Source organism: Telopea speciosissima, chromosome 8, assembly GCF_018873765.1.
Source record: "Telopea speciosissima isolate NSW1024214 ecotype Mountain lineage chromosome 8, Tspe_v1, whole genome shotgun sequence".
In the NCBI taxonomy this organism is placed as follows: domain Eukaryota; kingdom Viridiplantae; phylum Streptophyta; class Magnoliopsida; order Proteales; family Proteaceae; genus Telopea; species Telopea speciosissima.
Window position 1 is genome coordinate 11,782,178 of NC_057923.1, and position 18,010 is coordinate 11,800,187.

The 18,010-nt window shown below is 41.2% G+C and overlaps 1 protein-coding gene across 4 annotated transcripts in view; it reads left to right on the forward strand.

Moving 5' to 3' along the window:
• Window positions 1-373: 373 nt before the first annotated feature.
• LOC122671662 (serine/threonine-protein kinase BLUS1-like) overlaps window positions 374-18,010 on the forward strand; it is a 30,757-nt gene continuing 13,120 nt past the window's right edge. For all 4 annotated transcript variants that reach the window (XM_043869020.1, XM_043869022.1, XM_043869021.1 and 1 more), the window contains exons 1-13: window positions 374-483; window positions 727-934; window positions 3,387-3,641; window positions 4,139-4,263; window positions 4,420-4,464; window positions 4,567-4,648; window positions 4,719-4,787; window positions 4,868-5,038; window positions 5,139-5,204; window positions 13,875-13,943; window positions 14,071-14,214; window positions 14,957-15,030; window positions 15,285-15,554. In XM_043869020.1, the coding sequence (XP_043724955.1) occupies window positions 767-934; window positions 3,387-3,641; window positions 4,139-4,263; window positions 4,420-4,464; window positions 4,567-4,648; window positions 4,719-4,787; window positions 4,868-5,038; window positions 5,139-5,204; window positions 13,875-13,943; window positions 14,071-14,214; window positions 14,957-15,030; window positions 15,285-15,554 (1,538 nt within the window). In that variant the 5' untranslated portion in view covers window positions 374-483; window positions 727-766. The remainder of the gene's footprint in view (window positions 484-726; window positions 935-3,386; window positions 3,642-4,138; window positions 4,264-4,419; window positions 4,465-4,566; window positions 4,649-4,718; window positions 4,788-4,867; window positions 5,039-5,138; window positions 5,205-13,874; window positions 13,944-14,070; window positions 14,215-14,956; window positions 15,031-15,284; window positions 15,555-18,010) is intronic.

Below are 18,010 nucleotides of genomic sequence, written 5' to 3' on the forward strand. Positions count from 1 at the left end.
GAGATTTTGATCGTGGCCTATTACTTGATGAAGCTCACTGATTCTAGTACATAACCTTCATTCAATCCATTTGATATACTGAAATTTCTTTGCAGTCCCATGATTAACATGCTGCAGAATTCATATTGTTGTTTTAGTAAGATTATTACTTTTATTTCAACCTTGTTTTGTTGTTATTAATATTGAATGTAACTTGGTGTCATGGACAATGCTTTCTAACTCATGATATTCTTTGGGTTGTAAAATAAGCCACTATTGTTGTGCCTGTATTGCTTTGTCAGCTTTTGCATGTCCTTAACATTCATTTATGTGTCTATCTGAAGGAGATTTAGAAATTCAGAGTTGGATAAAATTGTTGCGATGATTTTGCAGATTAGATTGGAGACTCTACTGTGTCTCCCTTCTCATGCATCCAGTTCTCTGCAGAATGCTTCCTGAAGTACTGAATTATGCTGGATGATGTTCCTTCTCAGGACATGCCTGGTATGATGGTTAATCAAATTCAGGATAAATAGATGGCTCAGAGTATTTTCAGAGTATTTTTGAATGCTTTGGCATGAGAGAAGGATATAGGCGGAGAAGATCAACAGATGGAGAAATAGTTTCATATTTTTTCTTTTAATTTTGTTTTGAATGGAGGTAAAATGCTATCGTTTTGGCAGAGACCTCATGTTAGCTTAGCTATAACCTCATTTTTTACGGTCATTTATGTTTTTTAAAATACAGGAGTACAGAGACAGTTAATGATGTGCTATAAAAAGGAAACATGGAACATATTTCAGACAAGAGATACCCAGTCAATGCAAAAGATTACAAGTTGTATGAGGAAGTTGGCGAAGGAGTCAGTGCTACTGTGTACAGAGCTCTCTGCATTCCATTCAATGAAATAGTTGCTATCAAGGTTCTTGACCTGGAAAGATGTAACAATGATTTGGTATGTGGGATTTTTTGCGGCTAGTAACTTAAGATATTTAATTTAAACATGCATTTGGTTGGTATATTTTTGTGTAAATTTTGTTCAAATACTGGTTTTCCCATATTGATTAATGTTTACTGGCTCTTATTTTTCTTCTTTCTATATTTTCATGCACGCTTTGTTTATAAAGCAGGCTACTGCTCATCATTGAGTTGCTTTTCGTGGTAATTATTCAATCACCCGATTCACCCCAAGCTTTGGGATTGCAATACACTTCCTGTCGCAGTGTTGATTAAGTTATTAATGCAATCTGAAAAATCCAGATTATGGATCTCAGATGCAAGCAGACGATAATCAAATTTGTGATCAGATCTGAGATAAAAGAGGCAATTGCCTTGTTAAGGATAGAAATCATATTGATGAAGGGGAGGGAGGAGAGATGAGATTGACCATCTTGGGATGAAGAATAAGAGACGAAATCGGGTATGTGATAGTGTGATACCAATCCCAGGTGCATTGCTCAACAACACCAGAACTCTTAAACTCATATTCTTTACTCAAATCATCTCTAATTCATGTGGTTGGTATTACATATATAAGGACCTAAAATTCCTAAATTGTCTCTAAAAAGGAACTCCCAATCACAAGCACACATTCAATAAAATAAATTAACTCAAAACAGAATTCTATCTAGCTATTAAGTATTCTAATTCAACTCAAACACTTAACTTTTATCCCCACTGTATGGGCCTAATTTTTAGGCCCATTATAATGAAAATCAAAAATAAAAAAATAAAAGGCCCAACCTATAATATAACTTCCCGAAGGTCAATTTTAGTCCATTGAACTGCCACCGGCATCTTATGGGCCTCTCAAGTTTGCTTATAGGCCTTCATACAAGATTACATGGAACAAGAACTCGGCTAGATCTTGTAATACCTTGCTTTTTTGGAAAGACGAGACACGATGAGTGGCGAAATGGCGGGTTTACTTATCTCGGCCGAGATCTCGGTTCACTTATGTTCTTGGCCCATATAAAATGTGCAGATATCGACTGAGTCCAGTTGAGATCTCTCTACTCTTGCTGGTCTCGACAAAGAACCCCAAAAAACCCAATTTGCATGGTTTTGATCCCATTTTCCGCCGAAAATTCGTCGGATTGCATGGAGTAGCTTCATCCAACATCAAATTTGCTACATCTACAACAAATCCAAAGAAGCTCAGGATGAGGACATGAGTATGAAGACCATGCTTGAAAGTTCCGGAAGCATGAGTATAAATACTACTAGTGAGCATCAGTCATGGCATGCATCTCAGTCTCAGTATGACTATGAGTATGACCATTAGAGCACCGGTTCCAAATATAGTGGCTATGGTTAGTTTGGGCAGCCAGAGTTAGTGCACTCTGCACATGAATTCGACAGTCGGAGCATTGGGTCAGGTTTTGTGGACAATATATTCATAGTCCCAACCCAGCCATACATGCCAATAGTAGTTCAACAGTCTAGTGGCAGTAGCAGTGGATCGATCTATCGTCACTGCCTCTTCTATAGCCTAGGATTGGTACCTTCTGTTAGTTGATGACAACACTTATATGAATTGTGTGGAAGACTATGTGCGACTCTTTAGCAGCACTATGACATGGGAATCCTATGTGGCACGTTCAAAGGAATACTTCATTCGGCAATATGGCTTGGGATGATAGATGTATATCTTGAGATTGATGTATTTTACACTTTTACATTTCTAATGCTTATTTAAGTTGTTTTATGTTAATTGTATGCTTTGATTGCTTTCTATTACTAAATTATGTATAGAATAGGGCCTAGTAGTACATCGTAGCCTACCAAACTAGGGTCCGAAGTCAAACTCTTATTTGGATTTCGATTTTAGACAATCTGATTGTGCCATTGTGTTTAAATGATCCAAAATAGGCTGTATACCAAGTTTCATGACCAAACTTGGTCAAAATCCACCGAAAGCATCTACCAAGTTCAAAAAAAAAAAAGCACCTACTCACCGAGATCTCGGTCCAACTTGGTTTTCTGGCTGGGTGAAACCAGTACCGAAACTGAGTTCTCGAATCATGCTGGATTAATAGCTACTCCAACTGCATCAGTTTCTGTTGGTTGCTACACTAATTTAATGTTTGCTTCCTATTAATAGTGGGAAAGTGTTCTTTTTCCCACTCTTGAGTCAATATGCCATGCTTCTAAAAGTAATTACTTGGAGAATCTTGCATCTCTCTGTAGATGAGAGAGAATATTTATTTCACTAAATCTAGTAACAAGCGCATGTATTTTATGTTTATTTCTCTAAATCTAATTTTATGTTTGCTGCCTCTTGATTCACTCAGATAATCAGATTTCAATTAATATCAACTTTAATGTTACAATTAGTGGATGCATAAAAGATGGTTGGCTTACTAATAATGGTTGTTTCATTGCTTAATTTTTTTTAATTAATACAGGATGGCGTTCGTCGAGAGGTACAAACCATGAGCTTGATTAATCACTCGAATTTATTAGGAGCACATTGCTCTTTTCCTAATGGTCGAGACCTTTGGCTTGTGATGCCATACATGTCTGGGGGATCATGTCTTCACATAATGAAATCTGCTCATCCAGAGGGTTTAGAGGAACCTGTTATTGCCACACTATTACGTGAAGTTCTTAGTGCTCTTGTTTATCTCCATGCCCACGGGCACATCCATAGAGATGTTAAGGTATCACATCTAGTTATTATGTCATGATACATTTAGTTTCTGCATTTCATCATCTTAAACTCATAAGTAATTAGTTGGGTGTTGGTCTGCCCTAAGAATGTCCACGTCTGTTTTGAACACTGAAATTTCATGAGGGGAATGTACCCAACTTACAGTGTGTGAAAGGAAGCATTTTTTTATATATAATATTGAATGTGAAGAAAATATTTCTTTGGCTTTTGGGAGATCATTTTTACCATATGCTGTTTCTTGTGAAGTTTAAGTTTTTCTTGAATAGGAGCCCATTTTGCTTTATGTTTCCTTGTTTAGGATACAAATGTTATGACAAGTTCTGTTGGCGGTGTGTACCTGAACCTGGCATTTTGAGATACTTTAATGTCATTTGTAGCATATGGCGTTCTGTGGTTATCAGAAGTTCCTTCTTTCTTCTCTCTTCTATTTTGTGATGCATTCCATTCTCTTTATTTGTTTTAACCTTTGAATCTATACCTTTGCAGGCTGGAAATATATTAATTAATTCTAGTGGTGCTGTCAAGTTAGCTGACTTTGGAGTATCAGCATGCATGTTTGATACTGGAGATAGACAACGCTCAAGAAACACTTTTGTTGGAACTCCATGCTGGTGCATACATTGTTATTTTTGTCTCCCCCACCCAAACTTTTCTGCTTACTAAGATCCTATTGGAGCCATGATGGATGCAGATTTGTTTAAATTAAACTTGTTTTGACAATTGACTTGCTTCCCCCGCCCCCCTCTTTTGGTAAATATCTTTTCTAGGATGGCCCCTGAAGTAATGCAGCAATTGCATGGATATAACTTTAAGTGAGTGGGTGACTCGTCTGATCTGTAATCATTTTACCTTTATTGATATGACAAACTTGTTATTTGTAAGTACTCGTTTTAAGATTAGCTTTATGTAAACAGAGCAGATATTTGGTCGTTTGGAATAACAGCCCTTGAACTTGCTCATGGTCATGCCCCATTTTCAAAGTATCCGCCAATGAAGGTGAATCTCTAGCAGTTCTCCATATGCTTATTGGGGGAGCTCAATAAAACTTAGTCCCTTTTCTTTGCAGGTGTTGCTGATGACATTACAAAATGCACCACCCGGTCTTGACTATGAAAGGGACAAGCGGTTCTCAAAGGTTTGGGGTTTTCAATTGAAAGTTGAAACTACCTCAAAGAAAATTATGAGTATTGTTTTGAAAGTGTTATGTATTTGCAGTCTTTTAAAGAGATGGTAGCTGCTTGCTTAGTGAAGGATCCAAAGAAGCGTCCCACTTCAGAGAAGCTTTTGAAGCACCATTTCTTTAAAAATGCACGTTCAAATGAGTATCTTGCACGGACCATTCTTGATGGCCTTGCTCCACTTGGTGAACGTTTTAGAATGCTGAAGGTGCTCATACTGGTTGTAATGTCTGATTGATAAGCTCTTTTCATTTCCCTAGTTTATAACTCTTATGCGTGCTATGGTTATTTGGACTATGTGTTTGCAGGCAAAAGAGGCTGATTTTCTGGCACAGAACAAGGTGATGAATGGAGATAAAGATCAATTATCACAGGTAAACAACCCAATCTTCTCCACGATTAGTTGTCAAAAAACTCACTTTGCTTAAGAAAATTGTATTAGATATTTCTCCTTCATTCTTTTAGCATGTGTGGCTTATGATTGTCTTCGGTTTGGCTGGTGGGTGTCATTTTTTATGATCTCTGTGTATCGTTCCAGCACTAATGCATTGGATCTGTGAGCGATTCTCATTTGTCTCTCAAATGAAAAATAAACAGGTAAAAACAAGAGAGACCTGCCATTCTCCCCTGACCTTATTATATTAAATGAATTTCCTTGCCGTAAAATCTGGACTTTGAAATGTAACAGAAAGGGACATGCAATTGAAATTAATCTTGAATCAATTTGCCTGAACATCATGCGAGATGGCCTGTTGCATATGTCAAAAACATAGTTTAACTAATTTAAGCACAGGTGTCCTAATTTCCGTTATACCAACAATTCCCTTATATAAGATTTGTAGTGCCAAGAATCTAGTGTAAGACTGAAACCAGTCCCAAAAAAACCCGCAAAATACAGAAAAGAACTAGGCCAGAAATTAGAAGGTTTAGGGTTTAGTCAAACCAGCCAACAGATGTACACCTCCTTTGGATCGAAGGTAGAGAGTGCTAAGGAAGAGCTGCCTTCAAAGTTCGAATCGATTCTGGTGGCCTGATGTGAGGATATCAGTGAAACACCAAAATAGAAGGTTAAGGAAAAAACCTTCCAAAATAGGCTGTGGATGTTCCCAGCTGCAACTGAAGGTAATATTTGGTGTGGTGACTCCTTCCAGCAAGTTTGGGTCGATTGTGATGGGTGGATTGATAAATGGAAGGGTGGAATGAAAACAGAAGGTGAAATCAGAAAATTAGAAAGTGTGTGAGAATGAAAGATTGAGACAGTGAGATGGGAGGAAGATGGAGGTCGATTGATGGTGCTGGTAGGGTGAATGTGTTCTCCAAAAATCAGCCTAAGTTGATGGCTGTTGGGAGAGTTAAGGATTCCTCAAGTATAGCTTCAAATCTGGAAACACTGGCAGCAAGGAGAACTTGAAATCTGCAGCAGAGATTCAGCAGCAGCAGCAACAATAAGGGTTCGAATGGTCTTCTGAACAAGGAGAAAGTCTTCACAGGGGCTGCAGTAAAAGAACTCGAACAGGGAAAGGAACAGAGGGATAGAAGGGGAGAGGGGTAAAGATAATTTGGCACTCTCTGCCAGGTCCCTCGACCCTTCAGTACTAGCCTGAGAAAAGACTCAAATTGCTGAGCAAATTGCTGAGAACAGCCTGTAAATTATATAGAGGGCAAAGCTTGCTCCTCAAGAAAAAACAAAAAATAGAAACTAACTTCTTAGAAAAAAAATTGACTTATTTAGAAATAGTACCTTCTAAATACTGGCTACTAATTTTAGGAAATAGAAACTAGCTAGCTAACCAAGTGGGGACCACTTTCAATTACTAATTTGGCCCTCACTGGTATTACAAAATCTTGCCATTGACTGGACAAGTATGCCCCCACGATTCTGGGTTTGAGAGACCCAGCAACTCCTAGCCCAGTTGGGCTGGCCCAACTTTAAGTTGGTTGGCCCTATGGCCCATTGGGTTGTTCCACCGTTTGGTGAAGTGGACCAGCCCTTCTCCCATGCGTCCCCCTCTTGTACTGCTGGCCAAACAGCTTGGCGCTTCTGCATCAGCTCCCCTCCTCTTAGAAACATTCATCTCCGATGGATGGAGGAAGGACATGTAGCACTAATATAGTTCCAGGTCAAGGCGCTTGAAATCATCCGCGTCGACCCATGTGCTGTCCTTGTTTGGGCGATTCTTCCACTTGACGAGGAAAGAGTAATAACCCTTACCACCCCTCATCATAGTATACTTGTCATCAATTACTTCTTCAATGGCAATCTTCTGTAGGGGAGGCAAATTGGGGCAGCCGTAGAGCATGGGCAGAATCTCCTTCGTCTGAATGATGCCCAAGATAGAGAGTAAGGTCTGCCACGTTGAACACGTTGCTGATCTTCATGTCGAGTGGCAGTTCTAGCATATATGCATTGGTTCCAATGCGCTTCAGTACTTTAAACGGCCTCGTTTTTCTTGGGTGCAGCTTGTGATTAGCACCTGGAGGATATCTTTCCGCCACTATGCGCACCATGACCATATCACCTAGTTGAAACTCAACATATCGACGATGGCGATTGGCGGCAGCTTGGTACCCTTCATTGCTGATTGCGATGCGGCGTCGAACTGCTGCTTGCACATCTGTAATAAGCCGTAGAAACTCATCAGCCTCAATGCTAACTCTCGCTTGAGGTGGCAAAGGCACTAGATCCACTGGTTGCTTGGGCTGCAATCCAAGGACTATCTCAAATGGTGTTCTTCCAATCGTCCGGTTAATAGAGTTGTAAGCAAACTCAGTTGTGCCAAGGATAGAGGGCCAAGTCTTCTCATGATCACGAACTAGGCAGCGGAGAAGATTCCCTAAGCGCCTATTAACTACTTTGGTCTGTCCGTCCGTTTGAGGATGGAAGGCTGTTGAAAACTTCAACTTGGTGTTTGTTTTCAGCCACAAGGTCTTCCAAAAGTAACTCATGAACTTGACATCCCAGTCAGACACAATGGATTCAGGCAGGCCATGAATACGCACAACTTCCTTGAAGAAAATCTTTGCTACGTGGCTGGCATCCATGGTCTTTTTACAAGGGATAAAGTGTGCCATTTTGGAGAAGCGATCCACCACGTCAAAGATTGAATCATATCGCTCATGGGTAGGAGGTAGACCAAGGATGAAGTCCATGCTAATGTGCTGCTAGGGAGCATGAGGAACATGCAATGGTGTGTAGAGGCCGGTGTTCTGCTTATCACCTTTGGCTACTTGGCAAACATGGCATTGCTGAACAACATGCTGCACATCACGCAACATATATGGCCAGTAGTACAAATCAGCCACCAGTGCATAGGTTTTATCTTTGCCAAAGTGTCCACCCATGCCGCCACCATGGAGCTCACAAACAAGGTGCTGCAGCATAGAAGTATTGGGGATGCAAAGGCATGTCCCTAAGAATAAATATCCGTCATGCAAAGAGTATTTAGCATCTTGTCCACCTTGCTGCAATTTCTGAAAAATATTAGAAAAATCATTATCAGCAGAATACTCATCTTTGAGATGCTCCATGCCAGTGCTGTGGGCTGCAAAGTTGTTCACCATAATGACTTTCCTGCTTAGCGCATCCGCGATCTGGTTTTCTTTTCAAGCCTTGTACTTCCAGTAAATTCTTGAAGGTAGGAGATCCATTTAGCATGGCGATTGGTAATGGAACGTTGAGAGTGAAGATATTTCAAGGCCTCATGATCTGAAAATAGAATGAACTCCTTGCCAATCAAGTAGTGTCGCCAATGCTCTAGGATAATGAATCTCTGGTAAAAAGAAGCAAGGCCATGAAAGCTGCGAACTTTGGTCAGGGTCTTGGGGATAGGCCAATCTACCACACTTTTAATCTTCTCCGGGTCAGCTTCAATGCCTTTTGAAGAAATAATAAATCCAAGGAAAATTACCTTGGCGACGCCATGGCGTCCACTCCGTCCAGGCTCCTTGGTCGCCTTGGACGCCTTGAGCGCTATGGTGGTGTCGCCTTGCTTTTTGACCCTCTAAAACGCCATGGTCGCCTTCCCGCCTTGATAACTATGGGCAGCATTAAAGAGCATTTCTTGAGGTTGATGTAGAGCTTCTCATCGCGTAGCACTCTCATAACTCGCCTCAAATGTTCAAGGTGCTCTCCTTGGTTGCAGCTGTAGATGAGTATGTCATCAAAATACACCACGAGGAACTTGCTGATGAAAGGCCGTAGGACTTGAGTCATTACCCTCATGAAAGTACTTGGCGCATTGGTGAGGCCAAAGGGCATAACCCTCCACTCATATAGCCCATTTTCCACTCATCGCCAGGACGTATACGGATTTAGTGGTAGCCGCTCTTCAAATCTATCTTCGAAAAGATAAAAGCTCCGGTCAACAAGTCCAACATGTCATCCAATCGTAGAATGGGGAACTTGTATTTGACTGTAATTTTATTTATGGCGCGGCTGTCAATGCATATTCTCCAAGATCCATACTTCTTTGGCGTCAACAATGCCGGAACAGCACAAGGATTCATACTTTCAACAATGAACCCTTTGTGTAGCAGCTCATCTATTTGTCTCTTCAACTCCGCATGCTTACTTGGACTAAGGCGATAAGTGGGCAGATTTGGTAGCACCAATCCAGGCACTAAGTCTATCACATGCTGGATACCTCTCATGGGTGGTAACTTAGGCAGGTCCTTTGGCATGAGATCTTCAAAATCAGTCAACAGGTCCTTTATAGGTTTAGGAACCTTCACTTCTTTTGCTGGTTCCACTTCTGTTGCAACAATAGCTAGGATCAGGCCTGTCTCTTCACTTGTGGATAGGAATTCACTGTGGGGAAGTGCCAAAAGTTTCTTCTTTCCAGCCTGCTGTCCATTATTTTGATGCGCCTCCTTTTGTAGTTCTTCCTTGGGTGGCTTGGTGGGGACTTCAAGATTTTCTGCCTTTTTATTTGGGCTGCTCTCAACTTTGGTTTCATCATAGGAATGTTAAGGGGGTTTAATACCAATGGCTTCCCTTTGAAGTCAAAGAAGCATTGGTTCTTTGTGCCACTCACCATAACATTGTTGTCATACAACAGCGGGCATTAAAGCTGCATATTGGTGAGCACCATAGGAATCACGTCGCACCAAACATCCTCCTCGTAACCTGAAATTTTTAGAGGAATAGAGCAGCGTTGGTTAACCTCTAAAGTGTCACTATTAAGCAAGGATACCTTATAGGGCTGTGGATGTGGCTCCACTTTGAGTTGTCCCTCCACCACAAAGGCTTGTGAAACAACATTTACACAGCTGCCACTGTCGACGATGACCTGCACTGTGGTTGGCCCGCTGGTCATAAGTGTATAAAAGATATAGTGGCGCTTCCAGTCCTCACCCTTCTGTTCAGCAACCAGAATTCTTGTGACTACATTAACCTCATAGAGGTTGTCTTTCCCTTCATCATCCCAAAGGGCTTCATCATCGTCCCCTTCTTGGCCAGCATCGGCAGCCCATATGTGATCAATTTTGGGCTCACAAATAAGCATCTCAGGGTTGTTCTCAATCTCTGAAATAACAGTGTTTGTTTTACTCTTCTTGGGGCAGTACTTGGCAACATGCCCTATGCCATCACAATGAAAGCAACGTGTAGAACTTTTTTCCCTATTAAGCATAGGGGCCTTGCCTTTTTCTTGAGCAGTGTAGGTCGTGTAGGCTGTCCACTAGGCCGTGAAGGTGTGCAGGTCTTCTTTAGTTTAAGAAGCTTGTGCATTGTAGCGTCTTGGGCTGCTTTCAACAAATCCTCAGCTTCAAGGCCTTTCTCAAAACAGTCATTGAGACCAGTGATTGGTACTACTCCAATTTTGTCAGGAATTTCAATTTTAAGTCCCAATTTGAAACAGGACAGAAGCTGCTCCTCCTCATCAACTCCAGTGCAGGAAACCAAGTTATTGAACTTGTCTATATACTCCTCAACTGACATGGTTTCTTGTCGAAGGGTGTTGAGCTGATCGTGCAACCTTCTACGGAAGGTGGAAGGTAGATATTTTGCCCTTAGATGGTCCTTCATCTCCTCTCACGTAGTAGGCTCATTATGTTGGCAGTGCAGTCTGTCTTCGGTGTTCCTCCACCACTCCCTTGCTGGTCCAATTAGCCTTGTACGGACCAGCTTGAGCTTACGTTCCTCCGTCAACGTAAACCAATCAAAGTAATCGTCAAATGCACATAGCAATCGTAAAACACAACAGGGTCAGATTTCCCGTTGTCTCGCAGCTCCAGCTTGACCTTGTGTTTGTCGTCTCGCTGTCTAGCACCATAACCACCAGCTTCTTCATCATCCTAGTATTGGTTGCATGGTATTCTTTGGGGCAGACGAGGGTAGTTAGGATGAGGTGGGTGTCTGCCTATAGTAGGTTGACCTGACTGTTCTTTCATCTCCTGCATATCAGTTGTCAATTGTAGAGTAGTCCTCTTCAAGGTTGCCATGTCTGCGGTCAACTGTTGAATAGCTACAGCCAGTTCATTATCAGTCAACGGAGCATGGAGAGGATTGTTGGAACTCCCCTCATCACCCATAGCTCTGATACCACGTACCGTAAGATTGAAGCCTGTCCCAAAAAAACCCATAAAATACAGAATAGAACTAGGACAGAAATTAGAAGGTTTAGGGTTTAGTCAAACCAGCCAACAGATGAACCCCTCCTTTGGATCGAAGGTAGAGAGTGCTAAGGAAGAGCTGCCTTCAAAGTTCGAATCAATTCTGGTGGCCTGATGTGAGGATATCAATGAAACACCAAAATAGAAGGTTAAGGAAAAAACCTTCCAAAATAGGCTGTGGATGTTCCCAGCTGCAACCAAGGGTAATATTTCTTGTGGTGACTCCTTCCAGCAAGTTTGGGTCGATTGTGATGGGTGGATTGATAGATGGATGGGTGGAATGAAAATAGAAGGTGAAATCAGAAAATTAGAAAGTGTGTGAGAATGAAAGATTGAGACAGTGAGATGGGAGGAAGATGGAGATCGATTGATGGTGCTGGTGGGGTGAATGTGTTCTCCAAAAATCAGCCTAAGTTGATGGCTGGTGGGAGAGTTAAGGATTCCTCAAGTACAGCTTCAAATCTGGAAACAATGGAAGCAAGGAGAACTTGAAATCTGCAGCAGAGATTCAGCAGCAGCAACAGCAGGGTTCGAATGGTCTTCTGAACAAGGAGAAAGTCTTCACAGGGGCTGCAGTAAAAGAACTTGAACAGGGAAAGGAACAGAGGGATAGAAGGGGAGAGGGTTAAAGATAATTCGGCACTCTCTGCCAGGTCTCTCGACCCTTCAGTACTAGCCTGAGAAAAGACTCAAATTGCTGAGCAAATAGCTTCAATCTTCATTCAATAAATCGTGGGGATGGCTGAGATAATAGAAGAGTTGGTAATGTCCAAGCAGTTTTAGACTGTAGTACGTGTAATGAGGCGTGGCTGGATCAGTTTCAGAGGTGCTACCAATGAGTCCTTCTTTGGTGCTCGTCAGATCATTGTTTGCCATATGTGATGATATTCCAAGGCCAAAAAATACTTTGTTCAGAATGCAGCAGTTTGGGGAAGATCATGAAGACATTTTGAGGTGGTTCGGATCTCTTATGATGTTCCTTTGAGGGGATCTCCTATTTACGTTGTGGTTGGAAAATTGAAGCAGTTAAAGGGTCATTTAAAGGCTTGGACTAAAATGGCTTTCCCATATGAAGATATTGCAGTAGTCAAATCTAAAGTGGGTCTGGAAGATATCTAGGAACCTATTAAGATTGTAGCTCTTGCTAGTGTGCTATTTGACATGGAGTCTGTTGTCCGATTTGAGTATTAGAAGGTTTGGGCTGAAAAGTCAAGAGTTAGATGGTTAAAATTTAGAGATTGCAATTTAAACTCAAGGACAACCTTATCTGCAATACCACCGTTCAGCAACTCCTGGTCTGAGTGCAGCAGTCCCTTCTGTTGGGTTAGCTTCTTGTAATAACTTGAATCAAGCGCCAAAGACACTTCATCGTCGAGGGACATGAGTTTATCATCTCCTTCTAATATGGGGCAGACGGACTTGAGTGATTCGGCAAAACCCTTGTTGATGTTTTGGTCATTGTAAATTCTAGAGTGAAAATTGGTCCACCTTGCAAAGCCGATGGTGTGTGCCCGTCATATATGGCTCACATAAAAATAGTTAACAACAAACCAAACCAAAACATGCATATATATATATATATATATGGTGGTCTGAGTGAGTAAATATATTATATACCTGATAGAGCCACCATATCAGTCAAGGTTAGGCCTTTCACTTGGAAGTTGGAGATGAGTTTCTCCAAACTGAAAGATGGGCCAGGCAAGTCGGACACTGCTCCTGAGACATTGGCAAATGCTGAGTCCCTCCTCCCTAGAAGTACAGTCCACCTTGGTCCACCCAACTGAAACAAACACACAAGAAGAAAATAATATCATTGTTTAATGTTGATAATACTATTGAGCTAGGGATCAATATCAAAACATGAAAGAGAGATGTAATTAAAAAGATAAAACTTACGAGCGCAACCGATTCTGTTGCAGCAACAGTGAATATGTCGGCACAAGATATGACACCTGGACAGAGAGACTCCAGCTGTTCTTTGATATTGTCTATGACTTCAACAGATAGGTTGCTTTCCCTCTGCATTGGGCATGTGACAAATTATGGGCACACATCAATCCATTGACTCACCATTTAGTGAATTATTCCTTAGAATTTTCAGTCATTAAAATCAACTGTTTAACATTGATTTTTCATCCTGCTTTATAACTTAAGTGAAAAAATTCTTTTGCTTACCTGATGAATATAGGCAATGGTGTAGACATGTCCACAAATATTTGGGCACCTACTTAGCCGCCTCATAGTAGACTTGAAGGTCATGTAGATGAGTTTATCTTAATGGTTGATGAAACGAACACTTGTCCACAAACGAATGCGCTTTCCTTTTTCTAACAAATTCATTTAATTTTTACCTCTGATCATTGTGTAAAACATGCTTTGCACCGACTTCCTACTAGTCCATAAAAATACATCTCTTGGTCACCTTGCAGCAAGAATATATACGAGGAATCAGTGAATGGAAATTTAATCTGGAAGATTTGAAAGCTCAAGCTGCTCTTGTAAGTAGGTGTATTTCCTAGTTAGATGTTAATCAATTCAATCAATGACTAATGGGTCAAAGATGTTTTCATTGGTAACAATGGCATTTTATTTTTTACTGTTTCACTGGAACTGGATTTTTTGCAGATTGAGGATGATGATGGGATTTCCAATATGAATTATCCAGATGCGAGCAGCAAACAAAAAGAAGGATATGATGATGCAAGTTCTATGCCAGAAAAGCCATCACCTGAAACTGTGAACCATTATAATGCTACACCTGTTCAGGAGGTATGGTACTTGTGTTCATAATAGGCTTTCACCTACGGAGGGTGCTAATTTCAGAGAGAGTGACCATTAGGAGTGCTGGAGATCTGGCCTGAGTGAAGCCCAAGCAAAAAAGTTTTAACCCTGGGCCATGCTCAGGTTTATGAAAACTTAAAGGGCGTACCCAGTACACGAGGCTCCCGCCACTGCGGGGTCTGGGGAGGGTCATAATGTACGCAGCCTTACCCCTGCTTTCGCAGAGAGGCTGTTTCAGACTCGAACCCGTGACCACTTGATCGCAATGGAGCAACCTCCCCGTTGCACCAAGGCCTGCTAGGGTTTATGAAAACTATTGAAAATAATTTCTGGAACCTATGTAACACGCATGTGGAGAACTATCATACCTGTCTAAAGTTAGAACTATTATCCCCCCTGAAAAAAAATCTGAAGTTCGAACAATAATGTCCTGAAAAATCACAAGATATGTATGTAGAATTACTTACTGTTTGTATTGTTCGTCTCATAATAGAAGTCAATACTATATTCATGTATAATTTCATATTTAGAAGATTTGGAAGGGTTCAGGTGACCTAAGACCTGAATGCAAGTCAACCTGGAGTTTTGTTTTCTTCACCTGGCCCTCTTAACACCTGAAAAGTCCAGCCAAAGCACCGGTTTTTTGGCCTTAGGCATGTTTGGGTAGACTAGCTCAAGTTTACACCCTGATTCGTAAATGGTAATATAACGTCTCCCTTGTATGTTCCAGGACGGGCTTAATGATCTTCAGGATGTGGAAAACTCACTTGCTTCATTTCCTATCCGTCCTCTTCAGGCACTTAAGTATGTTTATTTTTTTTCATTAGTGTGTTATAGATATCCATTTCTTGGATGGAAGTTTTTTTATACTTTACACAATAGTCTCATGAATGATTTGTTTTGATGAAAGTAACTTGATATGGTCTTCTATGATTCTGTTTGGGTATTTTTAATAACACACTCTGCCAGTGATTCAAGACATGCATATGGATGGGATAAGAAGAATCACTATCTGAATTTTATGCCTATTTTATATTAATGTTTATTAATTTATGCAGAGGTTATTTTGATGTTCGTGAGGATGATATTACCACAAGCAGCCCAAAATGGAAAGATGCTATCCAATCCAATTCTGATCAACAGTCTCAAGTGCAGTCATCATCAAGGGCAGAGGACCAAGATAGTTATAAGTGTGATGGTGAGAATCTGGAAAGAAGTAGTTTTTTACCAAAATATGTGATTCCTGGACATCAGAAGTTCTTCAGTGGTTCTATGCTTCCGGACAATGTTCTTTCCCCCCATAAAAAAGTTAGTGGGGATGGAGACAGGTAATGTTAGTACATTTGAAGATCCACTGTTGCAATCAGCAGTTGTTGTAATCTGTGTACTTATTATTTAGTTTTTAATTGTTTACAGCAGATCATTTTTTTTTTGGGTACAGCAGATCTTCAATTGTTGACATGTTGAAGAACTAGTGATCATGACTTGCTTTATTCTTCTACCCTGATTCATACAGTCATTAAAATCGTTCACTTGCATCCTGTGCAAATGCAATAGAAAGAAAAATAAGTGTGAAGCCAGTCATTTTTTTTTTTGGGTGAATTATAAAATGTATTAAAGTCCCAAAAAGGGAAATAAAAGTCCATAAGGACAACAATACAAGCCCATAAGGCCAGCAAGAAACTAGATGACAAAAGCCCACATGGGCATGTCCAAAGCAACACAAAAGCCACCCCACATGGGCAAGACCAATGCAACACAAAAATCCACATGGGCTTAAAATAAGAGCAATGAAGCCCGAAAGAAAGAAGAGGGGCAACAAAGATAATTCCAGTAGGGTCCCCCAAACCCTAGACAACTGATCTCAACACATCTTCTTCCTAGCCGCCAAGAGAAAGTCAGGAATCACCGGCAAGAAGGCAACCAAGGAGGAGGGGCGCTGGCATTGCGGAGGGCCACGGCCAAACGAGCAGCTGGCCTAGCGAGGGAGACCGCCATGACGGAGGCCGCCGGCCTTGCGGAGGGCAATGACGAAGAGGCTGCCAGCCGAGCAAAGAGGCAGCCTTGTGGGCTGTGGCCTTGCAGCTGGCAGTGAAATGGCCGAAGGCCGAGCGAGCCAGCGGAACCAGCAGGAGGGAGGCCAAGCGAGGCTGGCGGATGCAAGACTGCAGGCCAAACACACAGGAGACCGATCAGCGAAAGGTTGCGAGCGCTGGTGATGCAGACGACGACGGCGGAGGAGCTGACAAACAAGGGAGAAGCAGGGTCGAACAAAGTTGACGGAGAAGCTTGACCAGCGAAGCGGATACCAAGCGGGTGCTGCCAAATCGAGCTTGGGATCCAAGGGAAACGGCAGGCCTAGCAGAAGAGGCGACCTGCAGGGCGGCGACCTTACAAAGCGAGCGCCCAGAGACAACAGTTCGAGAGACTTCAACTTGCGCAGTTAGTACCGAACAAAGGAAGAAAAGTGAAGAAAGGGGGAGGAGGAGGAAGAAGAAGAGAGTGAGGAAGAGAGAAGGAGAAGGGAGAAGGTGGGGAGCAGCCCAGCCATACAGCCAAGCTGCTCCAAAGCGGCGGCCAAGGGTTTAGAAAAATTCTCGGAGCGTTAGGGTTTCCTGCGTTCGGAGGAAAGAAAGAAAAAAATAAGCCAGTCATTAATCATTATATCTTTAAATTAAAATTAAGAAAGTATGCTGATTCAAACCGATTGATGGAACCTTGTTAAGCAAAAATATTGTGCTATCTAGATCCATTTTACCCTCTTAAGGTTATCATGAAGCCTCATGCATATTTCAATGACATGCTTTCACTTGTGTAAGAATGTTTGCTGATTCAAAGTTGTTGATGGAACCTAGTTGAGTAAAATATTGTGATTTCTAAATCCATTTTCCCCCTTGAATTTTGTTTCTTTCTTAGTTTCTGTTAGCATCATGAAGCCTCATGCGTGGATTATTATTAGTCCTCTCAATTGCATGATGCAAGCGGATGAGCTACTGATGCAAATCACGTCCGGTGGAAGGAGTTGAATTTTCGGATTTGGGTTTCGTTCAGTTTTTTTTGGTCAAGTTGAATCCGCAGTTCAATAAGTTAAGTCCCCAATGGGTTGTGGGCTAAGTAATTTTTAGTTTTCTATTGTAACAGGCCTATTATATAAGCCCAAATATTAGGGATTTAAGGCCTATACGAGATTAAGTATTTAGTTTTGTTTTCTTCGTTTCTAATTCCATGTAATAAGTTACTTAATGGTTAAGATAGATATTAAGTAGAAGTTTCTAATTTTGTTACTTTCTATTTTGTAGGTAATAACTATTGATCCTCTATAAGGATTCCATCTTTGTTTCTATTTTATATGCTTTTTATTTTCCTTGTAATAGCTAAGGATCCTTTCCAAAAGGATTCCTTTTTAGTGTTTGTTTGGCAGCCAAGTAGCAAATATAGTTTCTATTATTTTAATTAGTTCATTGAATCATTGGTCATTATAAATAAAGAGCAAAAAGCACACTAGCCCACAGATTTGATGTTTGAGAAAATTATACTCTATGTGAGTGTGTGCACTGTGGTGAATCAGTCACAGCCATAGTTAAAATCTTGTTTCGGTAGCCGGTAGGCCATTTCGGCCTGACTGAAATATCCGAAATACCGAGATTTCGGCGAAATTTCGGCGAAATCTTGTCCTTTTTCTCATGATATTTTGGTTGGCCGTTTCGGTGGGTTTTTTGGCCAAATTAAGGCTTGATACTTCATGGAAACCATATTTTAGGCTATTTAAACATATATAAATGTT